The sequence below is a fragment of the Molothrus ater genome, chromosome 11 (genome assembly GCF_012460135.2).
Source record: "Molothrus ater isolate BHLD 08-10-18 breed brown headed cowbird chromosome 11, BPBGC_Mater_1.1, whole genome shotgun sequence".
Classification (NCBI taxonomy): domain Eukaryota; kingdom Metazoa; phylum Chordata; class Aves; order Passeriformes; family Icteridae; genus Molothrus; species Molothrus ater.
This window is the reverse complement of record NC_050488.2, coordinates 14,613,356-14,633,827: the sequence shown is the minus strand read 5'-3', so window position 1 is coordinate 14,633,827 and position 20,472 is coordinate 14,613,356. Positions and strand designations below refer to the sequence as shown.

The 20,472-nt window shown below is 43.3% G+C and overlaps 1 protein-coding gene across 1 annotated transcript in view; it reads left to right on the top strand.

Annotated features, from left to right (window-relative positions):
* Positions 1 to 20,472, top strand: part of ADAMTS9 (ADAM metallopeptidase with thrombospondin type 1 motif 9) — a 79,059-nt gene that overhangs the window by 43,098 nt on the left and 15,489 nt on the right. The window contains exons 27-30 of the mRNA XM_036390885.2: positions 107 to 268; positions 851 to 1,027; positions 13,422 to 13,589; positions 17,709 to 17,879. Coding sequence (XP_036246778.1) covers positions 107 to 268; positions 851 to 1,027; positions 13,422 to 13,589; positions 17,709 to 17,879 — 678 coding nt within the window. The remainder of the gene's footprint in view (positions 1 to 106; positions 269 to 850; positions 1,028 to 13,421; positions 13,590 to 17,708; positions 17,880 to 20,472) is intronic.

Sequence of the window (20,472 nt, the reverse complement as noted above, 5' to 3'; positions counted from 1 at the left end):
TTAAACTTCTAGCAGTGCATTCCCACGGTGCAAGGCACTGGGAAGGAGCTGGAAATGCAAGCCTGTTCCTGGACTTAATGAAGCTCTGGGCAATTGTGTCTTCCAGTGCTCTAGTACATGTGCAGGGGGCTTCCAGCGGCGGGTCGTGGTGTGCCAGGATGAAAACGGATACACTGCAAATAACTGCGATGAGAAAAGCAAACCCATGGAGCAGAGATCCTGCGAGTCTGGCCCCTGCCCTCAGTGGGCCTATGGCAACTGGGGAGAGGTGAGTGCACCATCCATCTGGGCTCCCTGCCCAGGGCAAGACTTTCATTAGCAGGTGGCAGAAAAATGGGAGAAGAGAGGGGTATTGTGGTGACATTTATTAGAAGGATTGGAATTTGCAGGGCAGCCTCTGATAAGTGAGTAAACCCAAGCAATTGTTGGGTGGTGTTTTCATTTCCATTTGTCATGGGAAAACTTTCTTCCCAAGCACAAGAGTAAGTTTTACAAAAATGAAGATTTTTTTTTTAAGAGAAGCCAACTTTAACTGAAGGTCTTTTTTTTTTTAATAAAAGCACTGCTTCCTTTTGAAAATTAATCTGAGATGCACAATTGGAGATGTAAACCTCCATTATCACATTGAGTTGGGCAATATCATGGTGGAACAGCATGAGCAGCTTTAGGGGGAGAGAAGCTGAGGCAGCTGAAGATCCCTCTGAGGCTAACGAGAGGGATTTGGCTGGAGGGAGTTAGTTTGGAGCAGAAATTACCATTGGTTTTTTGAGGTGCTAGTGCTTTGGGCAGCAGGGGAGACAGTGTTTTTGCTGTCCCAATGGTGATTGCTCTGTCCTCTGCTGACTTGCAGTGCACAAAGCCATGTGGAGGAGGGACAAGGACACGGCTGGTGGTGTGCCAGCGCCCTAATGGAGAAAGGTTTACGGATCTGAGCTGTGAAATCCTTGACAAGCCACCAGACAGAGAGCAGTGCAATGTGCAGGACTGTCCTAGAGATGCTGCCTGGAGTGCTGGTCCTTGGAGCTCGGTACGACCATAAACTCTTTCTCTTTATGAACTATTTTGTAGATATCCCCTAACAACATTTAATTTGCTTCAAACCAAGGTGCTAATGCTTCGTGTCTTAAAACTGCACTTACAGAGGATTATTTACTATGTATTCAGAATAACACCTGTTCAGGAAGGGCTTATATTAGGGGAGCTCTGGTCCTTTAATTTAAAAGGCACTTTCTGCTAAGTAGCAACCTTTGTCCATTTTATTATACTTTGCAAGTGCTGTGCATTATGAATCTTGGTTCTGGCTAAGTTTTTGCATATGGATTTAAACCTGGAATTTAAGCAGTACATTTCCATTGAAGTTAAATTGTTCTGCTCTTTAATGGTAGTACTGCACTGGGCACCTACTGGTTTAGCAGTGGTGTGTTCTCTGCCAAAGGCAAGAGAAGTGGGGAGAATGTGCTAAATGGCATCAATTCCCAGGCATGTATAAGTGTGTATAGATGTGTGTGCATGTGGGCACATGCCCACACACAGACCTACATAGAAACATGTGTGCATTCACACCTGTGCTCTATTTCTGTTCCTGTGTATATAATAAGACTGTGATGTACAGTGCAAAGACACCTGTAAGCTATTCTCATGCATCTCTCTGGTTCTGGAGAGTGATTGTCTAGCTTGATCTCCAGCTGCTGCTTTATCACTAATCCAGCAAATGATCAGCCAGGTGTTGGAAGGCTTAAAACCCTGGCAATTTCCCAAGAGCAAAATAGTATTTGGAGCAGAGGTGTCTTACTTTGCTCCTTTGCTGCTGGAGGAGTCTGCTACAGAGATGCTCTTGTGAGGGCAGAGCAGCCCTGAACCACAGGGTTGGGGTGCTATTTTGGGTGCCACACCTTTGCAATTGTCCCTGCCCAGAGCAACAACCTTTTCTGTGAACCTGCACCAAAGCAAGTGCCACCTGAGGTGCTTCTGGAGCCCTGGAAAACCACAGACCTGTCCATTTTGGAGTGGCCTTCAAACAGATGTAAACCTTCATTGTGTATTTTGTTATAAAAGCATTCGAAGACAACTTTTTTAAAATCTGATTCAAAAGCACTTTATAGGAAAAGAAAAAAGAGGCCTGTTTTTTAAGGTATTGGACTTCCTCAATTGTCATAGTTTGGAATGTCATCTTGCCAAAACCTGCTCTCCTTCTGTGGGTGCTTTCAGTAACACGGATGCCTTCAGTAACACTCTTCAATATTTTTATCATACCTCAGTGAGCTCTGCAATAGCCATAAAACTGCTGAACTGGTGTGTATCCGGTGCTTCACCAGTACAAGACACAGTGCTATGAAATATTTCATTTGAGGTGCTAATGTACCCCTTGTCCATCAACCTTCCTGGTGCTAAGGAAGAGCAAGGTGAGGTAAGCAGAGGTAGCGATGCATGTGCTGGCTGCCCCACAGGATTTGCCAGCTGGGAGGTGCCTCCAACTTTGTTTTACCTGTGCTGGACCATTTTCAAGAGCCAAAGGTGTGGACAGAGTTGTGTTTCATTCTTTGTGGCTGTTGAGGAGCAGGCTCCAGGGCTGCACCTGCTTCTCAGTGTTGGAAACACAGGGTGCAGTCCTCTAGTCTGGTGGTTTTCTTTTCACCCAGGAAAAGTTCCCTTGGCTCCATTCTGTTGTATTAGTCTCAGTGGGTTGTCCTTGCTCTCCTGGGAGCAGGTGGGACAGGTGAAGGGCAGGGATGCCCTGTCCTGCCTGCAGTGTCTCCTCCCAGCTGGTGCAGGGCCACAGCCCTGGGGAAGGGGCTGCAGGACTGAGCCCCTGTCATTGCCATGAACTGATTTGGTTTTTCAGTCACATTTACCGAGGTGTCCTTGGGCTCTGACATAGGGGACCCAGAGCTGTTTGAAGACTGAGAAGTATCTGTGGGGTCCCCAGGGCTTCGTGTCCCTCCAGCAGAACACTCCACGTGTATGTCTACCTCGTGCTACTACTGTAGGTAGTAATGGCCAAATTTTCCTCCTGTAGTGTGGTGTCACCTGGATTTGCTTTAGCTCTGTCATCGGTTGCAAACATCATTCTGTAGCTGTACATACTTCATCTGTTGGGATGGAGTGTCACTACCATATTTTTTTGGTCACTTTTGAAACAAGAGTATAGTATTAGCTGAAACTTTTCAGCAGTATGGATTTATGTATTTATGTAAAAGTGTATTTATTTTTCCAATACTGTTATTTAATTTTATATAAATATTGCATACATTTACAATGTTTAATGTTAATGTTGAACAGTGAAAATTAAAGACAAGTAGAATGTAATCATAAATGAATTTGTATAATGATTTCTTGAGTCTTTTGCTAAATTCAGATCATATATTTAGTTTTGGTAACTTTTGCTAAATTTTCTGAAGCGGTTCTGCAATGTTCCATCTTTTATCTGGCTTTTCTTTTACTTGCTTTGTTCTCCAACAGAAATTGTCATTCTCAATGATTAAACAAACACAGTTAAAGGTGTATGAATTACAAAGTTTGGATAACTAATTTCTTGCAATCATCTGACTGGCTTAGCATTACTCAAGTTTCAGTGAAATTAGTACTATAAAATACTTACAAATTAAAGCAGAGAGTCTGAAGCACCCAACCTGCAGTCCTCGGGCAAAATTCCACTGGGATTTTATACAGTAAACAAGTGATCTTTATCTGGCTGGTTAAATCCAGGTTTGGAAGAGATAATTAAATGGAAAAAGAGATTGTATGTGTAAATGATAATTTTACAACAAGAGACTGGTGAGATGTCTTGTCATTTTAATGTATGTTCAAAGAGGACTAAGAGGAGGTGACACTTTTATTCCCTTGCTTATTTAAGAAGATGTATTTACCCATTGCAGAATTGTACACCATGTGATAGACCTGACCTTTTTATTAAAACCATGCTTTAGAAAACATGCACTGACTGTCACCAGAATACAGAGAGTGTTTTTTCTCCTCTGAATGCTTTATGGTGTGAATGCAGATCTCCATGCACACTCTTGAATCCCGAGAGGAAATCTTGCCATGTTCTCCAGAATGAGGGAGGTGTTCACAATGAGAATTATCCATTGCTTCACTTAAAACCCAAGGTTTGGTTTTAATAAATATACCCATATTTATACCACATATATAAAATATATGCATAACCTCCCTTAAAGCACCTGTCTTGGAGCAGATTTGCTCCATGCAATAATTTCTGATATTTTGAGTTTGCCTTAATATCCAACTGTATCTTGATACAATTTAGGAACAATGCTGAATTAACTTGTTGTGGGCTTCTCATTCTTTCCGAGTCAGGAAATGGTCACAGATAAGGTAAAACAATTCTATCTACAGCACCCTGCTTCAGTTGGGTGAGTCATTTGGGCTTCACTGCACAGGGCAGTGATCATTTGACTTTAAACTCTGGAAAATGGGTGGGTGAGGTTTAGATTTATTTGGGGTTTGTTTGGGTTTTTTTCCAAAAAAGTATTATAATTTTAAAAGTAGTCTGCCTTGTCAGGTACTTGTCAGTCTTGGGTATCTGAAGTTCAAGCTGCTGGTGCAGTGGTTGTGCAGCTCTCAGTGCTTCCCAGCTCTGTATCCTGTAGGCAGAAGTGCTGGAATCAGAGTCTTTGAGGGCTTTTTTTGCTCTAATGAAGAATCAGAAGCTTACTGTCAAGTAATTAGAACATTAACCAACCAAGTTCCAAACTCTCTTATTGTGGATGTGAGTTCAGGTTTGGGCTAGGACAGCATAGGTTTCCCTTGGCAGGAAGCTGGTGGCATTGATGGCTTTGCAGGGCTCTCTGCTGCACACAGGGATAGAGCAGCAAAGGAGCTCTGAACTGGGTGGGAAGTGGAAGAACTGCCTGGCCAACATCTGTGTCAGGCAGCTGGCACTCTGGAATTTTAATCTTAAAGTTGGTGTCAGTGGAAACTTTGGGTTATTTGTATTTAATTCTGTCAAAGCCCCAACATGTTGTTTGCAAAATGCCTTCCCCGTGCAGCTGGCTGAAAATAGGCTGCTCAACAGCAATATTCTCTGTGTCATTGTTCTGATAATGTTCATAGCAGGCAGGATGTCAGGTCTTGCTAAGGCAGAAGTGATAGCCAGGGACAGATTTGGTTGCAAGTGTATATAACTCTACTGTTCCCTTCTTCTCCTCTGCAGAAAATGAATTTGCTGTGACAGCAGCATTGCTGAGCTGCTCTTGGGGTTTTGTTTGAAGAGTCTCAGCCTGTTGCTCCTCTGAGGCAGTGGTGATGGATGCTCATGCATCTCTCTCCTCACCTCAGTGCTCACAGCTGGTGGCTCCAGGGCAATCACAGGTGGGCAAAGCCAGTGGTACCCAGCTGCCCAGTAGAGTCCCATCATTTTTCTTCATCTCTTTTTACCCTAAAATCTCCAATTTTTGTTTTCCTTTCCATTTTTATTTTTTGCCTATTATCACTATCTTTCATTGTTCTGTTTCTACTTAAAAAAGGAGAGAACTATACGGGTATACTTTTGTAATCAGTTCTCTGCCTCCTCTTTGCTGGTGTTGATGCTCCATTAGCAGGAAAACAACCATGGAAGCCCATCAGCTACACCCTGCAGGTGAGGGACCACCCTGGGGCACTGTGTGTTTAACACTGAGCCAGCACCTTAGTGATTCCTGGATCAACTCCTCGCAGGACTGATTTCCTGCAACTTAAATCTCAGCTGTTACAGTTCACTCTCCCCCTTGCAAACCCCCATTGGTCTTTACCCCCATCATGAGCTTTTAGTGTGATGGAGAAGTAAAAGGACTGGTCAGCAATGTCCCTTCTGACCTCCTTAATCCAGTGAATAAATGCAGGGGAAGGACCAGGGAAAGGAGCTGCAGATTGCTGTCCTTTAACAACCTCTCCTGTTGCCACTGCCAGCACAGACAGGAGCTGGGCCAGTGGTTAGGCTCACAAAGGTTATTTTCAGGTATCTTTAAAATCTTCTCACCCCTTTGCCCCCAGACAGTGCATTTTCTCCCCAAGTTCCTCAGAGCACTTTCCCACCCAGAGCAGTCTCTTTCTTCCCATAGTGCAGTGGCTGTTTGGCTGCATTTGGCATGCCTCTGTGGTTGCCTTTTTACACCTCCTCCCTTACACATTTTCTCAATGAAAAAGTCATTTTCTAGGCCTAAACTCAACCAAGAAGTGGTGAGGCTGCTGTTCAGTGATGGCTGGCTTCAGGCCTTGTGTTATGGGTGGCCCATCCCTGGCTGCAGATCTCCTGCCCATCTGCATAGGCCCTCACAGGAGAAATAAAGCAATAAAAAAGGGCAATTGCTGGGAATATTTGTCTCCCAAAGCACGGCTCCGAGTACAGGAATTCATTGGACTGCAGGGGACTCATTGAAGCAGTTACACACTTTCAGGGATGAGCTGTGAAATGCAGCATCTCTAGGCAGATCCCTGAGCTGGGTTTTGGGAGTCTGCCTGCAGTTTTGCCCATTTTCCAGAGTCACACTGGATACCCCATACTGCAATCATTGCTGTTGCTCAGATCCTGGGGATTTAGAAACAAGGATGTATAACAATGAGGGACATGAAGCACAAAGAGATTTACTGTGCTTCTAACTTTCCCAGTGACTGATTTGTGCAGTTATTAAGAAAAAAATTGTGTAGTCAGTCCTGTTCCAAAGACATTTAAAGCTCTATTCATATTTTAATTTTACTAGTTCACAGGGGAAGTGAGTGAGCCAGCAGCATGGATGAAAATCTGTCTGATGCCCAAGACCATGTACTGGTTGACAATATTTATCCCTAGTGCATTAAGCCAAGATTATTCTTTATAAAATGGGAGAGCAAGCAGCTGCCCAGTGCTCCTACAACCTCCCAGTGTGATGCACACCTATGAAACAGGGCTGACATTTCTTGGAGAGCTCTTTACTTTGTGTTTTACTCCATCCAACACAGAAAAATCCTATTCTGGAACAGAATATCTAAATGGCATTGTAGTACCACTGTTCCCTAGAAATATGAAGTGTCAGTTAGCTGAGGCACCTTGCTGCTTCAATTGGTACTCTCCTAGAAGTGCCACAGCATGGAAAATAGGCTTCATCAGCACCTTCCACATCCCACTGTTTTGGTGTCCTTAGGTAGCTCACACATCTCCTCCCAGTTTGAGGAAATGCCATCCTCTGCCTTCCTCCCTGGAGAGACCTGCAGTGGCTCTGTGGGGCTTTTGTTTGTTGTTCAGGGTAAATAGTGTGGAGCAGAACAGGAACACAGCTTTTAGGAGAGCTTTGTGTGCCCACAGCCCTGCTAATTTCTGTGCCTGGTGAAATCTTTTGTGGTGTAATAGGGCAGAGAAAAGAGGGGGAGAAGGTGCTGTTTACTGGGTGGGTGCTGCAGAAGAGGAGATGCATGGCTTCTCCTGCTGCAGTTACCTCTTTCTGTCATATATCTTGTGGGGTTTACCAGCTTGGGGAAGTTATTGTATTGACTTTGGCACTCAGGCCTTCAATGTTGCAGGAGTTAAAGAACCCAAGAGCATCCTTTCCTCTGGGCAATTTGTGCTGGAGCAGTGGGCTCCAGACACACCAGCTCTTTCTTCCCCTGCAGCAGCACATTAAATTGGACCCTGTTCTCTGATAAATTTTCCTCTTTTTCTCTGTTATTTTTTTTGTTTGTTTGTTTGTTTTAATGTGTTATAAGACATCATCTGAGGCCACTCACCAGTGCCTGCAGCTGAGTTCGGTGGCAGGAAGGTGAAGATTTAGTGATTTTTTTAGAAGATTGCTCCCTTTTGCAGTAATGACTTAAGAAGGTCTGTGCCTCTGCTCCAAGCCAAGACCAGAGCCTCTGGAGGATGGAGACCCTGTGGGCACTGCAGAGACAGGACAGGCCAGCAGGGAAGTTCCCTCTTGCCCATGCCCAGGACAATGAGGGCTCCTTGGGAATACTGGGGCAAAACCTGTTCAGACTGGGGGCTGTGCTCCAGCTCTAAGGGGGCTCCTCAGAACACTTCCACAGGGGCTCTGCACAGTGCTCACAAACACATTCAGGCTATACATTCCAAAATCCCTAATGTTTGTGCCTTGTTTTTCAATCACCCCATTTCTCTGAGGAATCAATTTGGATGAAACATTTCTAAAGCCTCTTTCAGAACTGCAGTGCAGTGCTTTGGTGTGTTTTGTTCAGGTCTCTGGTCCATTTGCCCTCCCTTAAATGTAGAGAACCCTTTTCCTTTTAAATGTACAAGAAGCACAGGTACTTTTTGGCCATGCACCAGCTAAAATCACCATGACCATACACACTCAGCACCCATGTCTTAAGTCATGGCTCCTTGCTTTGTGAGGAAAGGAAGGCCAAGCTGGGTGACTCCTGCCCTGCTTGCATCCCCACCCAACTTTAGGGATTTCTCACCATGCCAACGCAGATGGGCACAAGACCTTGATAAAACACATTGGTGGGAGAAACAGGGCTTCAGAGCAGCAATAAACATTTCCTAAACATCTCCTAAAGTGCTGCAGCCTTGCTTTCAGCCTGTCCCACTGAAGCCAAGGGAATTACCTGCTGAAATACCTTGCTGTTTGTGAAGCTGGTTTGGTTTGGAAGCCACAGAGCCCCTGTTGCTGAACAGCACAAAAAGGTTCCAACATTTTAAGATTCCTGGTAAAGGTTCAGCTGGTGAGGAAGGATCCAGGCTTTCCTTGGTGATGTGTCTGTTGATGTCCTTTGTGCTCAGGGACTTCAGAGGCACAGAAGTCACTGGGATATGGTTTCAGTATCTGACAGCAGCAGTGTTAGTGGTAGTAAAAGGTGACACAGACTAATAGGCTGCTGAAAAGTAGCTATGAGGGTACATTGTTGGGTTTGCTTGTAGCTGGAGAAGTTTGCTGGCATCCAGGAACACAGCCCTCTTGGAAAATAGATGTAAAGCATTGGAGGGCTCTGTTGCTTTTCTGCTTTATTTCATCCAACACGTTTTGTCTCAGATTGTTGGAAAGGATGAACCAGGGCTTACTTACAGCTGCTGACTTTCCATAAAGTCCTTAATGTGGGGCAGTCTAAATCTACAAGGATTGATTTTAATTTCCTCCAAAAAGTTGCTCCTGGCAGAATCTGATAAAGCCATTTTCAGTCTAATCCTTCCCAGCCCTGCCCTTGCTGAGCTATCATTCCTATCTTTGGGAATTCACTGGGTGATCACCACAGCTTGCATTCATTGTCTTAAATACCTCCCAAATCGCTGTGGGGTGATGCACGGTGGGTCTGAAAGGTGGTCTGACAGCATTTTCTGCAGCTTTTCACTTCTGGGGGAGAGTTTTCCCAGGTTCTTGCTTGGGATGTGCCCTTCTGCCCTTTGTGGAGCTGCCCCTTCAATGCACCAAGTGTACAAGGAGCAGTCATTCCATTTCTTCTTGACTGCGCTGTGGTGCCTTTTTCTTGCTGAGATCTGTTCATTTGTGCCCGGGGCTCTTGAGTCCTCTTGGTGCTGGACTGATCCCACTCCCAGAAATTCACCAGAGACTTTGTACAGATTTTTAAGAGATTTTGAACATATTCTCTTTGGTTTTTTTTTTTCCGGCTGCCATCCCTATGCATCAAGTAGCAACCCATCTATTTTAGAGGGGTCTTAATGAACAAGAGGTACCCTCACCTCCCAAACGATGAGATCAGGAAATGCAAAAGGGGCTATTTTAAAGCAATTTGCACACACTTGGTAAAACAGAATGATCATCTCCTAAACTCTGAAACAGAAAACAATTTTTTTGTGGAAACAAAAACACAAGCAGAGCAGAGCAAGGCATTGCAGATGTTTAGCATTGTGTTCTGACCTTTATGGAAACAGTTGATATGGAAATATTTCTGCTGTATTTATTTAAACCTTTTTCCTAGAATTTATTTAAACTAGGCAGTATATTTATTTGAAAATATCAGCAGCATGCCAATCTCCAGTTCTTGGCAGGTTAACACTAATCATGCAATAAACATAAAGCCCTTAAATCTGTGCTAAGTACTTTGATCCTAATGCTCTTAGGAAAGTTCTTTTGTTATTGTTCTCCGTGTAAATTGCCAGGTGCAACTCTGGTGGGTTTAGGAGATAATAAAGATAATAACAAGGGGAAGGTTTGCTAGAGTTTTAGAGTGATGGCTATAGCTGATTTTTCAAAATACTGTTTCTCTATTACTTTATGCACCGCAAACTTTCTGGTGGTTTTTTTACAGAAACATAACAATTTGTTATGTTTCCGTAAAAAAACAGAACCATGCCTGGCCGTCCTCCCAGGTTCATCCAGGGGTGCTGTTTGCTGTTGTGCCTCAATCACAGGCTGTAAACAGCCTTTCAGGGCAGCGTTTTCCCACACTTAAGTGGAGGCAGAGGCAATGTGACCACAGGCATGCCCAAGTGCATGTGATCCTTGACTCTAGGAAGCTGGTTAGTGAAAAAATTCCATACAGTACCTGGCTACACCTTCAGGGCTGTCCCAGGGGTGCTTAAAACCGGTAGAGGCTTTTCTGTTGACTCAGAAAACCTTGGATAAGGTGAGGCTGTTATTCCAGAGAGCCACCATCTGCCCCCAGTACTTGGAAGCAATTTCTATGGGGAGTGTGGGAAAAAAGTTCAAGAAAAAGAGGAATGTGAAGGCAGTGATTTTGCCAAATGTTTTGAGGAAGGCAAGGTCAAAGCTTACCTCATTGTGGTACTGTTATTGGTGGGTACCATAAGCAGGCAGCATTTGCAGCCATGAAAAATCCTGTTAATGAAATGCAAAGTTTATTCAGGGTCCAAAATAAATGATGAGGCTGATGGTGGTAGTTGGGTGTAGAACTTCCCAGACTCACATGGTGTTGAGATGCAGCCCACTATTAAATTATGCTTTGCATGTGGCTCACAAATGCTTAAAATCTATGTGCCAGATAAAAGTTGAATACCTGAGATGAATTAGATGGCAGTTATTAAGTAGACTCTTTGCAAAGGAATTTTCAGTCTCTGATACTTGGTTAAATTAGATTATTCAACCTTTCTTTTCTGTCAGTGCAAATGAGATCATAACTCAAATGTGCATGAAAGCAAACGGGTGGTTTAGATCTGAAAATGCACAGCTGCCTAAATTTGATTTATATTAAAGGCAGACATAGAGATGATTCATTCCAGCATCTTGGGAATTACATTTAAGTATTAAAAAAATTAAGCAAATTATGCCTCAACCTCTGAGTGCACCGAGGTTTGCACGCAGACTTGTTTGATCATGGGATCACGAGATAAATGTCAGAATCAGGCTCCACGCCAAAGTTAAGCATTTTCTAGGGGAGTAATAACTTTGGAAATAACTAGGACCAAATTGTTTGTGAGATCAAGTATTTATCAACCAGCTTCAGGTCCCCAGAAAGGTGCTTGCATTGTTGCACAGTGTGGTTAGTCTTACTTTAGGATAAGTAGTGGCATCCCATGTGTTTTTTAAATTAAGGATGCTCTGGGCTGTATCAGCTCAGGGTGTGGGACATGAGAGAGTCCTGATCAATGCTGTAAATTTACTCTCTAACTTTGGCTGTCACAGTAAAGTGGCATAACCTGCATGAAGACTGTTTACCAAGGAGCACTCGAATTTTTGTTTAAGCATCAGTGTTGGTGTTTAGTCCAAAGACAGTAAGTGGATGAAAATACTAGAAGTTTAGATCTGGGTTTTGTAGGATGTGACATTTTTGTCTTGCTGCTGACTTTCATTGCCTGGGAGGAGAAGTAGAGAAAATGGAAAAATTAACTTCTGATGAAATTTGAAGGCTTATAAAAATAGGGATAAAATTAGTTTGATCTTTCTTCTCTTGATGCTAAAGAAAAGAAGTGAAGTTTATGGATCTGGGTAACTCGTGGCAGTTTTATTTTATTGCAAGGGACAACATTTCTTCTGTTTTTCAGTGCAAGGTTGGATGTTGCTTGTTGGGGTTTTTGGCCTATCTTGATCTGGGCTCAGAAAAATTCAGAGGCAGCTATCCCTGCTCAGCCTCTCAGAGGAGCATCATTTATGGCTCTTAAAGCTGTTGATCAACAGGACCTCAGTGATCTTTTGTCAATCTGTAACACTCTTGCAGCAGGAAAACAGCCTTTTTCAGGGCATCGTTTATACAAGCTTTCAAGTATCAATATCTGGTTTTTGGAGCTGCATCCATTGCTCTCCACATTGGTCTGAACTTTTCCATTTAGAAACTGCTCTCTTGCTGATTCTTTGTGGGCTGAATGAGCTGTAAGTAGGGCTGTAATATAAAATATTCACAGGTGTCAATGTATATGCCTATTTCTATTCTAGTGGATCTTCCAGAGCTGCTATATATAAAAATTTTTTAGGTTTCAAATGTATTTATAGGCTGGGAAGAGCTTAAGCTGTAATATATTTCTTGGGAAATATAATGATGGAGTGACTCCAAAATGAAGGTTGAAGCCTCATTTCTGCATGTTTTCTCCATTCTGAAAAGAAAGCAGAACATTTTATATGGAGAGATGGTTAGAACAGTGTGTTTGCCCTCAAGGATTAAACCAGTATTATGGTGTAGCATGTAATGAAGAAATGGAAGCTGAGTCTCTGGGTGCATCATGCTGAGTAAGAGGCTTGTTCTACATGAAACTGTCATATTAAATTCGTGTCGTGATTCCAGACCCCTTTGATTCCTAAATCTTTGGAGGAGACTAATCTGAAATCAAAGTGAAGTTGCTTGGGGTTTGCATGCCAGAAGTGGTCACATTTGAAAAAGTTCAGTGAACCTGCAGAGGGAGGTTGAAATTAGTTGCTTCACTACAAAGCTTGCAGCTAACATACCTGCTGGTTTGCTTTTTGCTTTGATTCTCCAGGCTCTGCCTTCTTGCCACCTTCTGAGTTGTTTTCAAAATGCATAAATCTTAAGGATGAACATGTCCTGGTTTCAGTCTGTTTAGTGAAGGAAAAAAGAAAAGTCAGACTACACTGATAAAACAAACACAAGCTTTTGTACCAAGGACAAGAAAATGCTGCACTCTTCTGCCTTGTCCTTTGTGCAGTTATTTCCCTCTGTGAAGGTGCAGAGCACACTTTACCCTCCTGATTTACCAATATTTGACATCCCTTTGTACCAAGGTAAATGGAAATGGTTCCTTTCAAGTTCCTCTAAGTAGATACTGAGGGCTCCTGCCTTGATCCCTGTAAGATGACTCTGCTCCTTTGAAAGGACTGGAGCAATGCCAGGAATCCAGGCTGTTATCCCTGCTGAATGTCAGCTGTTTTCTCTATTTTGATACTGGCATTTTTTGGGGCTTTGACCAAGAATATCACACGATATTAAATACCTGCACTCCCCTCAAGCTTTGTGTAGCCTGCTGGGGACCTGGGGAGGTGCTTTTTGGTCCAGCTAAAAGAAAATGCCCTGGGTAGCCATGGCCCCTGTATGAGTGTGCAAGCTGATCTGTTATTACTTTATATTTACAGTGTTCTGTCTCCTGTGGAAGGGGCCAAAAGCACCGCAGTGTGTACTGTTTGTCAAAGGAAGGGAGGCATGTAGAAGAAGAGAATTGTAAACACCTTGCTAAGCCCAACGTGCAAAAGAAATGCAGAGGGGGCAGATGTCCGAAGTGGAAAGCAGGAGATTGGGGCCAGGTGAGACATCTTGTGTACCCTTTTGCACCTTTTGGTATTCCTCCTCCATCAATTTGGTTAGAGCCTGGTTTTCCAGTCACTTCTGTCCTCATGAATTATTCAGGGATAAAGGTTTTGGGCCAGATCCTGGTGTAAAACAGTGCAGCTTCATGGACAGCAGTGGAGCAGCACAGATTTGTACCAGCTGAAAACTAGGCAGCTTGCTTTTAGTGTCTATCTGAAAGCAAATTCATTGTTTTCAAATTCCAAAATTTTAGGTTTTTGCTAGAAACATCATTAGTATATATTATTAAAGAGAATCTACTATTTATTCATGTTGTTAATAGAATTTAAATATCATATCTCAAGTAAAATCTTCCTTAGTTTTGAGAAATAAACTCATTGTTTGGTTTTCCCTTGTTAAAAAGTCAGACAGCCATGCATAGAGCAGAGGCTGCTGGAAATGAAAAAGTATTTTGAGTTATTAAACTTCTTGCTTGCTGAAAGCATACCTTGAATCCTTTTTTCCTGAAAATAATGTCTTTGTCATCACCTTGAATCTGCTGCATCACATTTTTAACTCTGAACCTTGCTTTTCCCTCTACCTCATTAGCATGCTAATCAGATGAATTATTGTAAATTCCAGACTAAATTAACTGTTAACTTGTAAAATATCATGTTCCCTTGCATTCTGTCTTCCAAATTTAGGTACAAAACACCCATTCTTGGGGTATTCCAGTTCCCTGAAAGACAAACCATTAACATTGCTACAGGCACATACGCAAAGTTAGGACTAGGACAGCATGCTGTTGATTAATGTCCACTAATAAAAAGGACAATAAACCCATTAATGATCTATGATTGTTTTCACACTTGTATTAGTTTTTTGTTTTTTTTTCAATCCTTACCTTTGGATTCACAGGATGGGAGTATTTGCCATTATGTGGGTAAAGGACTAAGTGCTTGCTCACCATGGAGGTTCAGTTACCAAGGTTCTGGGCTCTTTACTTGAGGATAGGAGCATCCAGCCTGTGAAATCCACAGTACTGCTGCCATACTGGAAATTAGGTCAATATTATTAGCTTTATTACCTTCAGGACTGAAACCTCAGTTTTATACAGGAGCCAGACTAAAATGAAATGCAAGGCCATTAGACAGACTTGTGGTATCCAATTTGCACCTTATTTAAGTGGCTACTCCTGAAAGCAGTTTTTACTAATAATTGTAAACATAATAATGTAATGGGCTGTCATTTGCATTAAAATACACTAATACTAATTGGTAAAAGTAAGTGGTTTAAAATTCTCAGCTTTTCACTGCATCATGGATATTAATTTTATGCAACTAGAGAAAGAAACCCAAGTTAATAGAAGGATGAGGTGATTTATGGTCTAAGGTAATCTCTCATGACCAGGCAATTAAGGAATATTTGTATGCTAATGATAAGGCTAAGAACAGGCTTTTCCAGGAGTAGCTCCTCAGCCCAGGTTCCTGATGCAGGATGTGCTCAGCCAGCCAGCATCTTGCTTGGGGAGAAAATAAAGGGGTAGAAACACTTGGGCTACAATGTTAAATTGGGCTTTTTAAAGCCCTGTCAGATGCTGTGGCATGGATCTCTGAGCCTCACTGGTGCTGGCAGCATTTTTTTTTTTGCCTGTGACAGATGAAGAGTTGGGGCTGTCACAGCTTGGGAGTGCTGGTTCTGGGTCCCTTGTAAGGGGTGTTCAGGGCTTTGCCAGAGGTTTAATGCCATGGAGCCAAGCTGGATTTAGGTGCTGAACTTCTCCTTAAGAGCATGAAACAGACACGAGTTTGGTGCTCTGAATACACAGTAGATGAGGGTATGAACTGGGCATGAAAACTCCATGTGACTTTCCCTATCTCCAAATAGGAACCATGATCAGTTTCCACTTTGATAGTATCCAAAAAAAACCTCTAACTTTCTGAAGGTGTAATTGTCTCAGAATGTTAATCCCAAAGCTGAGCTGCTGTGCTTTTTCTCCTGTATAAACCAAAAAATCTGCATGAGAAATAAGGCAAGGTTCTCCCATAAAAGTGCATCCTTGTGTCACTAGATATGCACAGAACCCATTGCACATACCTTTAGGTAGGTGTTGGGGGTTTTTGCCTTCTGGAAACGGAATTATTGAGAAAATGAAGATCAAAAAATACAGGAATGGTTAAAAATCAGTCTCAGTTGAACACTGGCTGTGCTGGTGCTCCAATCCTAGGTTTTTTTCTCTTTGGATATTTTGTATTCAGAACATGGTTAGTTCTTTTCTAGATTGTTAAGAACCCACATCCCTGGAGCAAAGCATTTTTGATATATCTCTAAAAAGGCTTTTTCTCCAAGTTTTAAGTGTGTTTATGTCTACACTGAAATATCAGATTTAATGTGTTTGTTTCTCCTAAGTGATGTCAATTATGGCCATTTACCTTTCATTTAACAAAAATACCAATATTTATTCTGCTGTCTGGTATTTGCATACTTCAGCTACAGGCTGAAATCCAGCCCTGTATAAAAACACAGGCAGAGCATCAGGTGGAGTTTCTGGCACAGTCCAGGGACCATCCTCTCCCCAAACCCAGGTGTCACACACACAGTGCAGCCCCCCATGAAAAAGCCACAGTGTCACCTGTGCTCTTTTATCCATACCTGGGCTTTTTATGTTGGTGATAAATACAACTGAAAAGATATCTTAGAGCATGGTAGGCATCCTGGTGTGTATGTTTCTCCAAGTTTGTGCCTTTATTCAGTTTAAGAGTCCCCTATGGAATGTGTAGGACAAAGAGCACTGTTAATCCCAGGGAAGCAGCAGCATATGGGAAGCATTTGCATCACTAGTGACAGAAATCCCACTGCTGCTTTCAAAAGCTACACAAAAATACTCCCACCCTCCTACGAATATCTGAAGCCAGACAAATAGTCACAGTCAGCTTTTCTCTGGTTTTCTTGCCTTTATGGGCATTTGGATAGTAAAGCAAAGAGCATTATGGAGGAATACAGAAAAGGGAATTGCTTCTCCATCAGGCACCACTTAATTCCCTGCCTTAAGAAGGTTCATTTTAGTGGACCTTGCAATAACAGGCTGTGAACTTATTTTCTTAGTAGCTGATATATTAATAAGTAATATTAGTTGTTATAAATAACTAATTGTTAATTCAGCTGTGGTTTTAATACATACCTTTATTTTTTATGCACTTTCTTCTACAAAAGCAAATTCTCTTTACTCCAAATCTGTATAGTATACTTTAAGGTCTAGCCAGGAGGAATCTGTTCCAGGGGAATATTAAGTACTGCTAAACATGTTAGTGTGCAGTCACAACACTAAGAAATGTTGCGTGAAAGAAAAAATAAGCTGTTAATAATATTGCAATATAGATAATAATTTAAAGATGTCTGAGAAACAGAGAAATGCAGGCATTTGTTGCTGTGCCTTGAAGTTGGGAAAAATGTGCCCACAGTGTAATGAAGGAAATGTGAAATGCAGTTAATTTCAAAAAGACATTTGTTTTCAAAATCTAACTGTATTCCCTGCCTTGGTGCATGTACATGTTTAGATGCATGCTGAAAGAAATCCCAGCTGTATCACACCTTTCCCTCTCTACAGCTACGCACTTTCTTCCATAGAATCCAAGTTTGCTTTTCATTAAAGCCCACTCTGTTTGTGGCATTTGATGTATTTTGAACTATTACTTTTTTGAACCAGTGCCTGAGAAGCAATACTCAGAGCAAATCTCAGAGCCTGGCCGCCTCTGGCATGTCAGGGTGGTTTAGCAGCGCCGCTATTTTGCAATAAAAGCAGATTTTTCAATAAAAATCCTGTTCAGGAAGTCCTGACCCCACTGAAGCCAACGGCAAATATTCACACTGGCTTCAGATTCCCAGTTTTCCCTTGCACAATGAAAAGCCTCACTTGGAAGTTTGATAGAGCATCGCTAACTTGTTTTCAAATTCCAAAATTTTAAGTTTTTGCTAGAAACATCATTAGTATATATTACTAAGGAGAATCTTACTATTAAAGAGAATCGTTAATCATTGCTAACAATGCCGTGGAGCCCAGAGCAGAGCCCGAACCCCTGAACTCACCGTGGTGGCTGTGCTGGGGAGCTCCACTCACCTTGTGTCCCTCCCTGCAGTGCTCGGTGTCCTGCGGCCGGGGCGTCCAGCGCCGCTCCGTGCAGTGCCACAGCAGCAGCAGCAGCCCCAAGGAGGCCAAGTGTGACCCGGCCAGCCAGCCCCCTCCTCAGCGGGACTGTCACCTCCCCCCGTGCCCCACGCACCGCTGGGCAGCCGGGGAATGGCAGGCGGTAAGAACCCTCCTTCCTCCCTTCCCTTCCTTCACTTCCTTCCCTTCCCTTCCTTTCCTTCCCTTCCTTTCCTTCCCTTCCCTTTCCTTCCTTCCCTTCCTTCCCTTCCTTCCCTTCCCTTCCTCCCTTCCCTTCCTTCCCTTCCTCCCTTCCCTTCCTTTCCTTCTTTTCCTTCCCTTCCTTCCCTTCCTTCCCTTCCTTCCCTTCCTTCCCTTCCTCCCTTTCCTTCCTTTCCTTCCTTTCCTTCCCTTCCTTCCCTTCCTTCCCTTCCCTTCCTTGCCTTCCCTTCCCTCCCTTCCCTTTCCTTCCCTCCCTTCCCTTTCCTTCCCTCCCTCCTTCCTTCCCCCTGCTCACAGCTCCTGTGCTCTCAGGCATGCCGTGATGCTGGGAGTGCTGCTGGAGGATCAGGGTGTTTGGGTTGCAACCTAGGGTTGCAAAAAACAAAAAAAATGTTCATGCATGCTGTCTGAAAGGGGGAGCAGAGAAATGCCTCTGTAGGGTTAATTTATTGCTTCTGCTGCCCTGGGTTTGGCTGGGTCCTATGTAAATACTGAGCAGGTCTTGGGTAGGGTGGATTTGGGTCTCTTCCAGGAGGCAGAGCCCTGCTGTGCTGCTGCAGCCTGAGCCCAGTGCCTGGAGGAGTTAGGGAGCAGTGGTAATTCCCTCTTTCCTGCCCCATTACCCCAGTTCCATCTGACATCCCTATCCTTTCACTGAGCTCCCAGCCTTTGCTGTTTTATCAAGCCATGAGCAGTGCTGAGATCAAGTCTTCTGTGGGAGATGCTTTTCTGTGTGACCAGGATCAGTTCCCATCAAAAACAGCTCCTGAGGCTGAAACTGGGGATAAAGCTGCTGCTCCAGTGGCTTAGGGAGTGACTCCAACTCTCCTGCAGTGTGGGCAATGAGTGGCCTCAAGGCTGGTGGGTGGTAGGATGACAAGGGGATTCTGAGCAGGAGGAGCCCCCCCATGCACTGCCAAGAGGGTGCTGTGTCAGCCTTCAAATGCCCAGAAGTTTTTGGCAGAGGCAGTCCAGACCAGACACCAAAGTGATTCTTTTCATTCTGTTTTTTTTTTTTCTTCCATTTTTAGCCCCTGCATGTAGTACCTCAGCCTGACTGGAACAGGACACACAAGTTTATCTTCATTTCCCCAGCCTCAGCAGTGCTGGGAAGTTGGGTTTATAATCCTGTGTAACCCAGCCATGAGTGCAGGAGGCCAGAGGGGGCTGTGCCCTTTCCCAGCTGCTTCCCAGTACACAGGGAAGTGTGATGGGAAGCAGCAGGAGGCAAAGCCAGGCTGGTCACACAGTGGTAGCAGATGGAAACATCCCAGCCAGAAAAGGAAATGTAGGAACAGCTGAGGGGGCTCCAGCAGCTTTCCTGCAGTTTTAGTTTTAGTTTTACAGAGCCCATTAACTTCTTCAGATAATAAATTTAAAGGCAGCAAAGAGGTCACCAAGCAGCATGTAGTGACAGTCCTTACCTGCAATCAGCCCTGGAAAGAAAGAGCTCCTGCCCCATCCTTTCACAGAATCTTAGAATCATTAGTTGGAAAAGACCTCCAAAATCATCAAGTCCAACTTGCAGCTAAGTTTTGCCCTCTCTCCCTTATTTTTGCAACTTCTCAAAACAGTTTGGAGAGGTGCCTGCCCCCACCCTTCTGAGCCCTTGATGGGATACAAATACTGATGTTTTCTGAAGTTTTTCAGGACTCCCCATGGCACTGGGCAAATTTTGAACATATTGTGGAGATTTGTTTTTTCCCCAAGGGAGCTTTACTAAGAGGATGGACTGGAGGTTTCCTCACCCTCATAAGTATTCATAAGTAACCGTGAACAGGAAAATGCAGGAGCTGCCCAATGTGAGCTTGCCCCTCTGGCTGATTCCAAATATTTCTTCCAAACACTTGTTATTTTGTTCTGGTGTACAGTGAAAAAAAAAAAGAATAGCACCTCCCTCCAGCCACAGGCAGTGTCCATGAGGAGGCACAGATTGCATTGGTATTCTCTGAGCAGGGAGCATCAATGAACCCTAATTGACATGGAAGGCAGGATATAAATAACATCTCAGTGCTGTCCTGTTCGTGATTTCTTATCTTTAAAGGGAATCTCTCAAGAGGGTTTGGAGTTTTTTAATTGTTCCTTTTTGTTGTTGCACTTGTGTTGTTTAGGAAAAAAAGTGTTGGTCTTGACAATGAGAAGGAATATGAAACTTACTGGAAACCATTTACTGCTCTGTTGGTGTATCACCATTAATCACCTGTTCTCAGTGCCCTCACCAGGGAGAAGAAAGTCAATAGAAAGAGCCTTGCTAACGTCAAAATAAAACTCAGACTAGAGTCACAAAGAAAAAGGGAAAATTGGGAGAAAAAAGGGTTTTTTCTTTAATACAAGCCTCTGTGGAAAGACAGTGCACAGCTCTGGAAGCTGCCATGCAACTTCTGAATCTTTGACATTTGTCTTTTTGGGGGGAAATTGTGCCATGCCTGCCTGATTTGAATTGCAGAGTTACCCAAGGCATGTTTCAAGCATTCATGGCACGGGGGGTACATTTCATCTCTGTGTTAGATTGTTATTTGGAAAAAAAAAAAAAA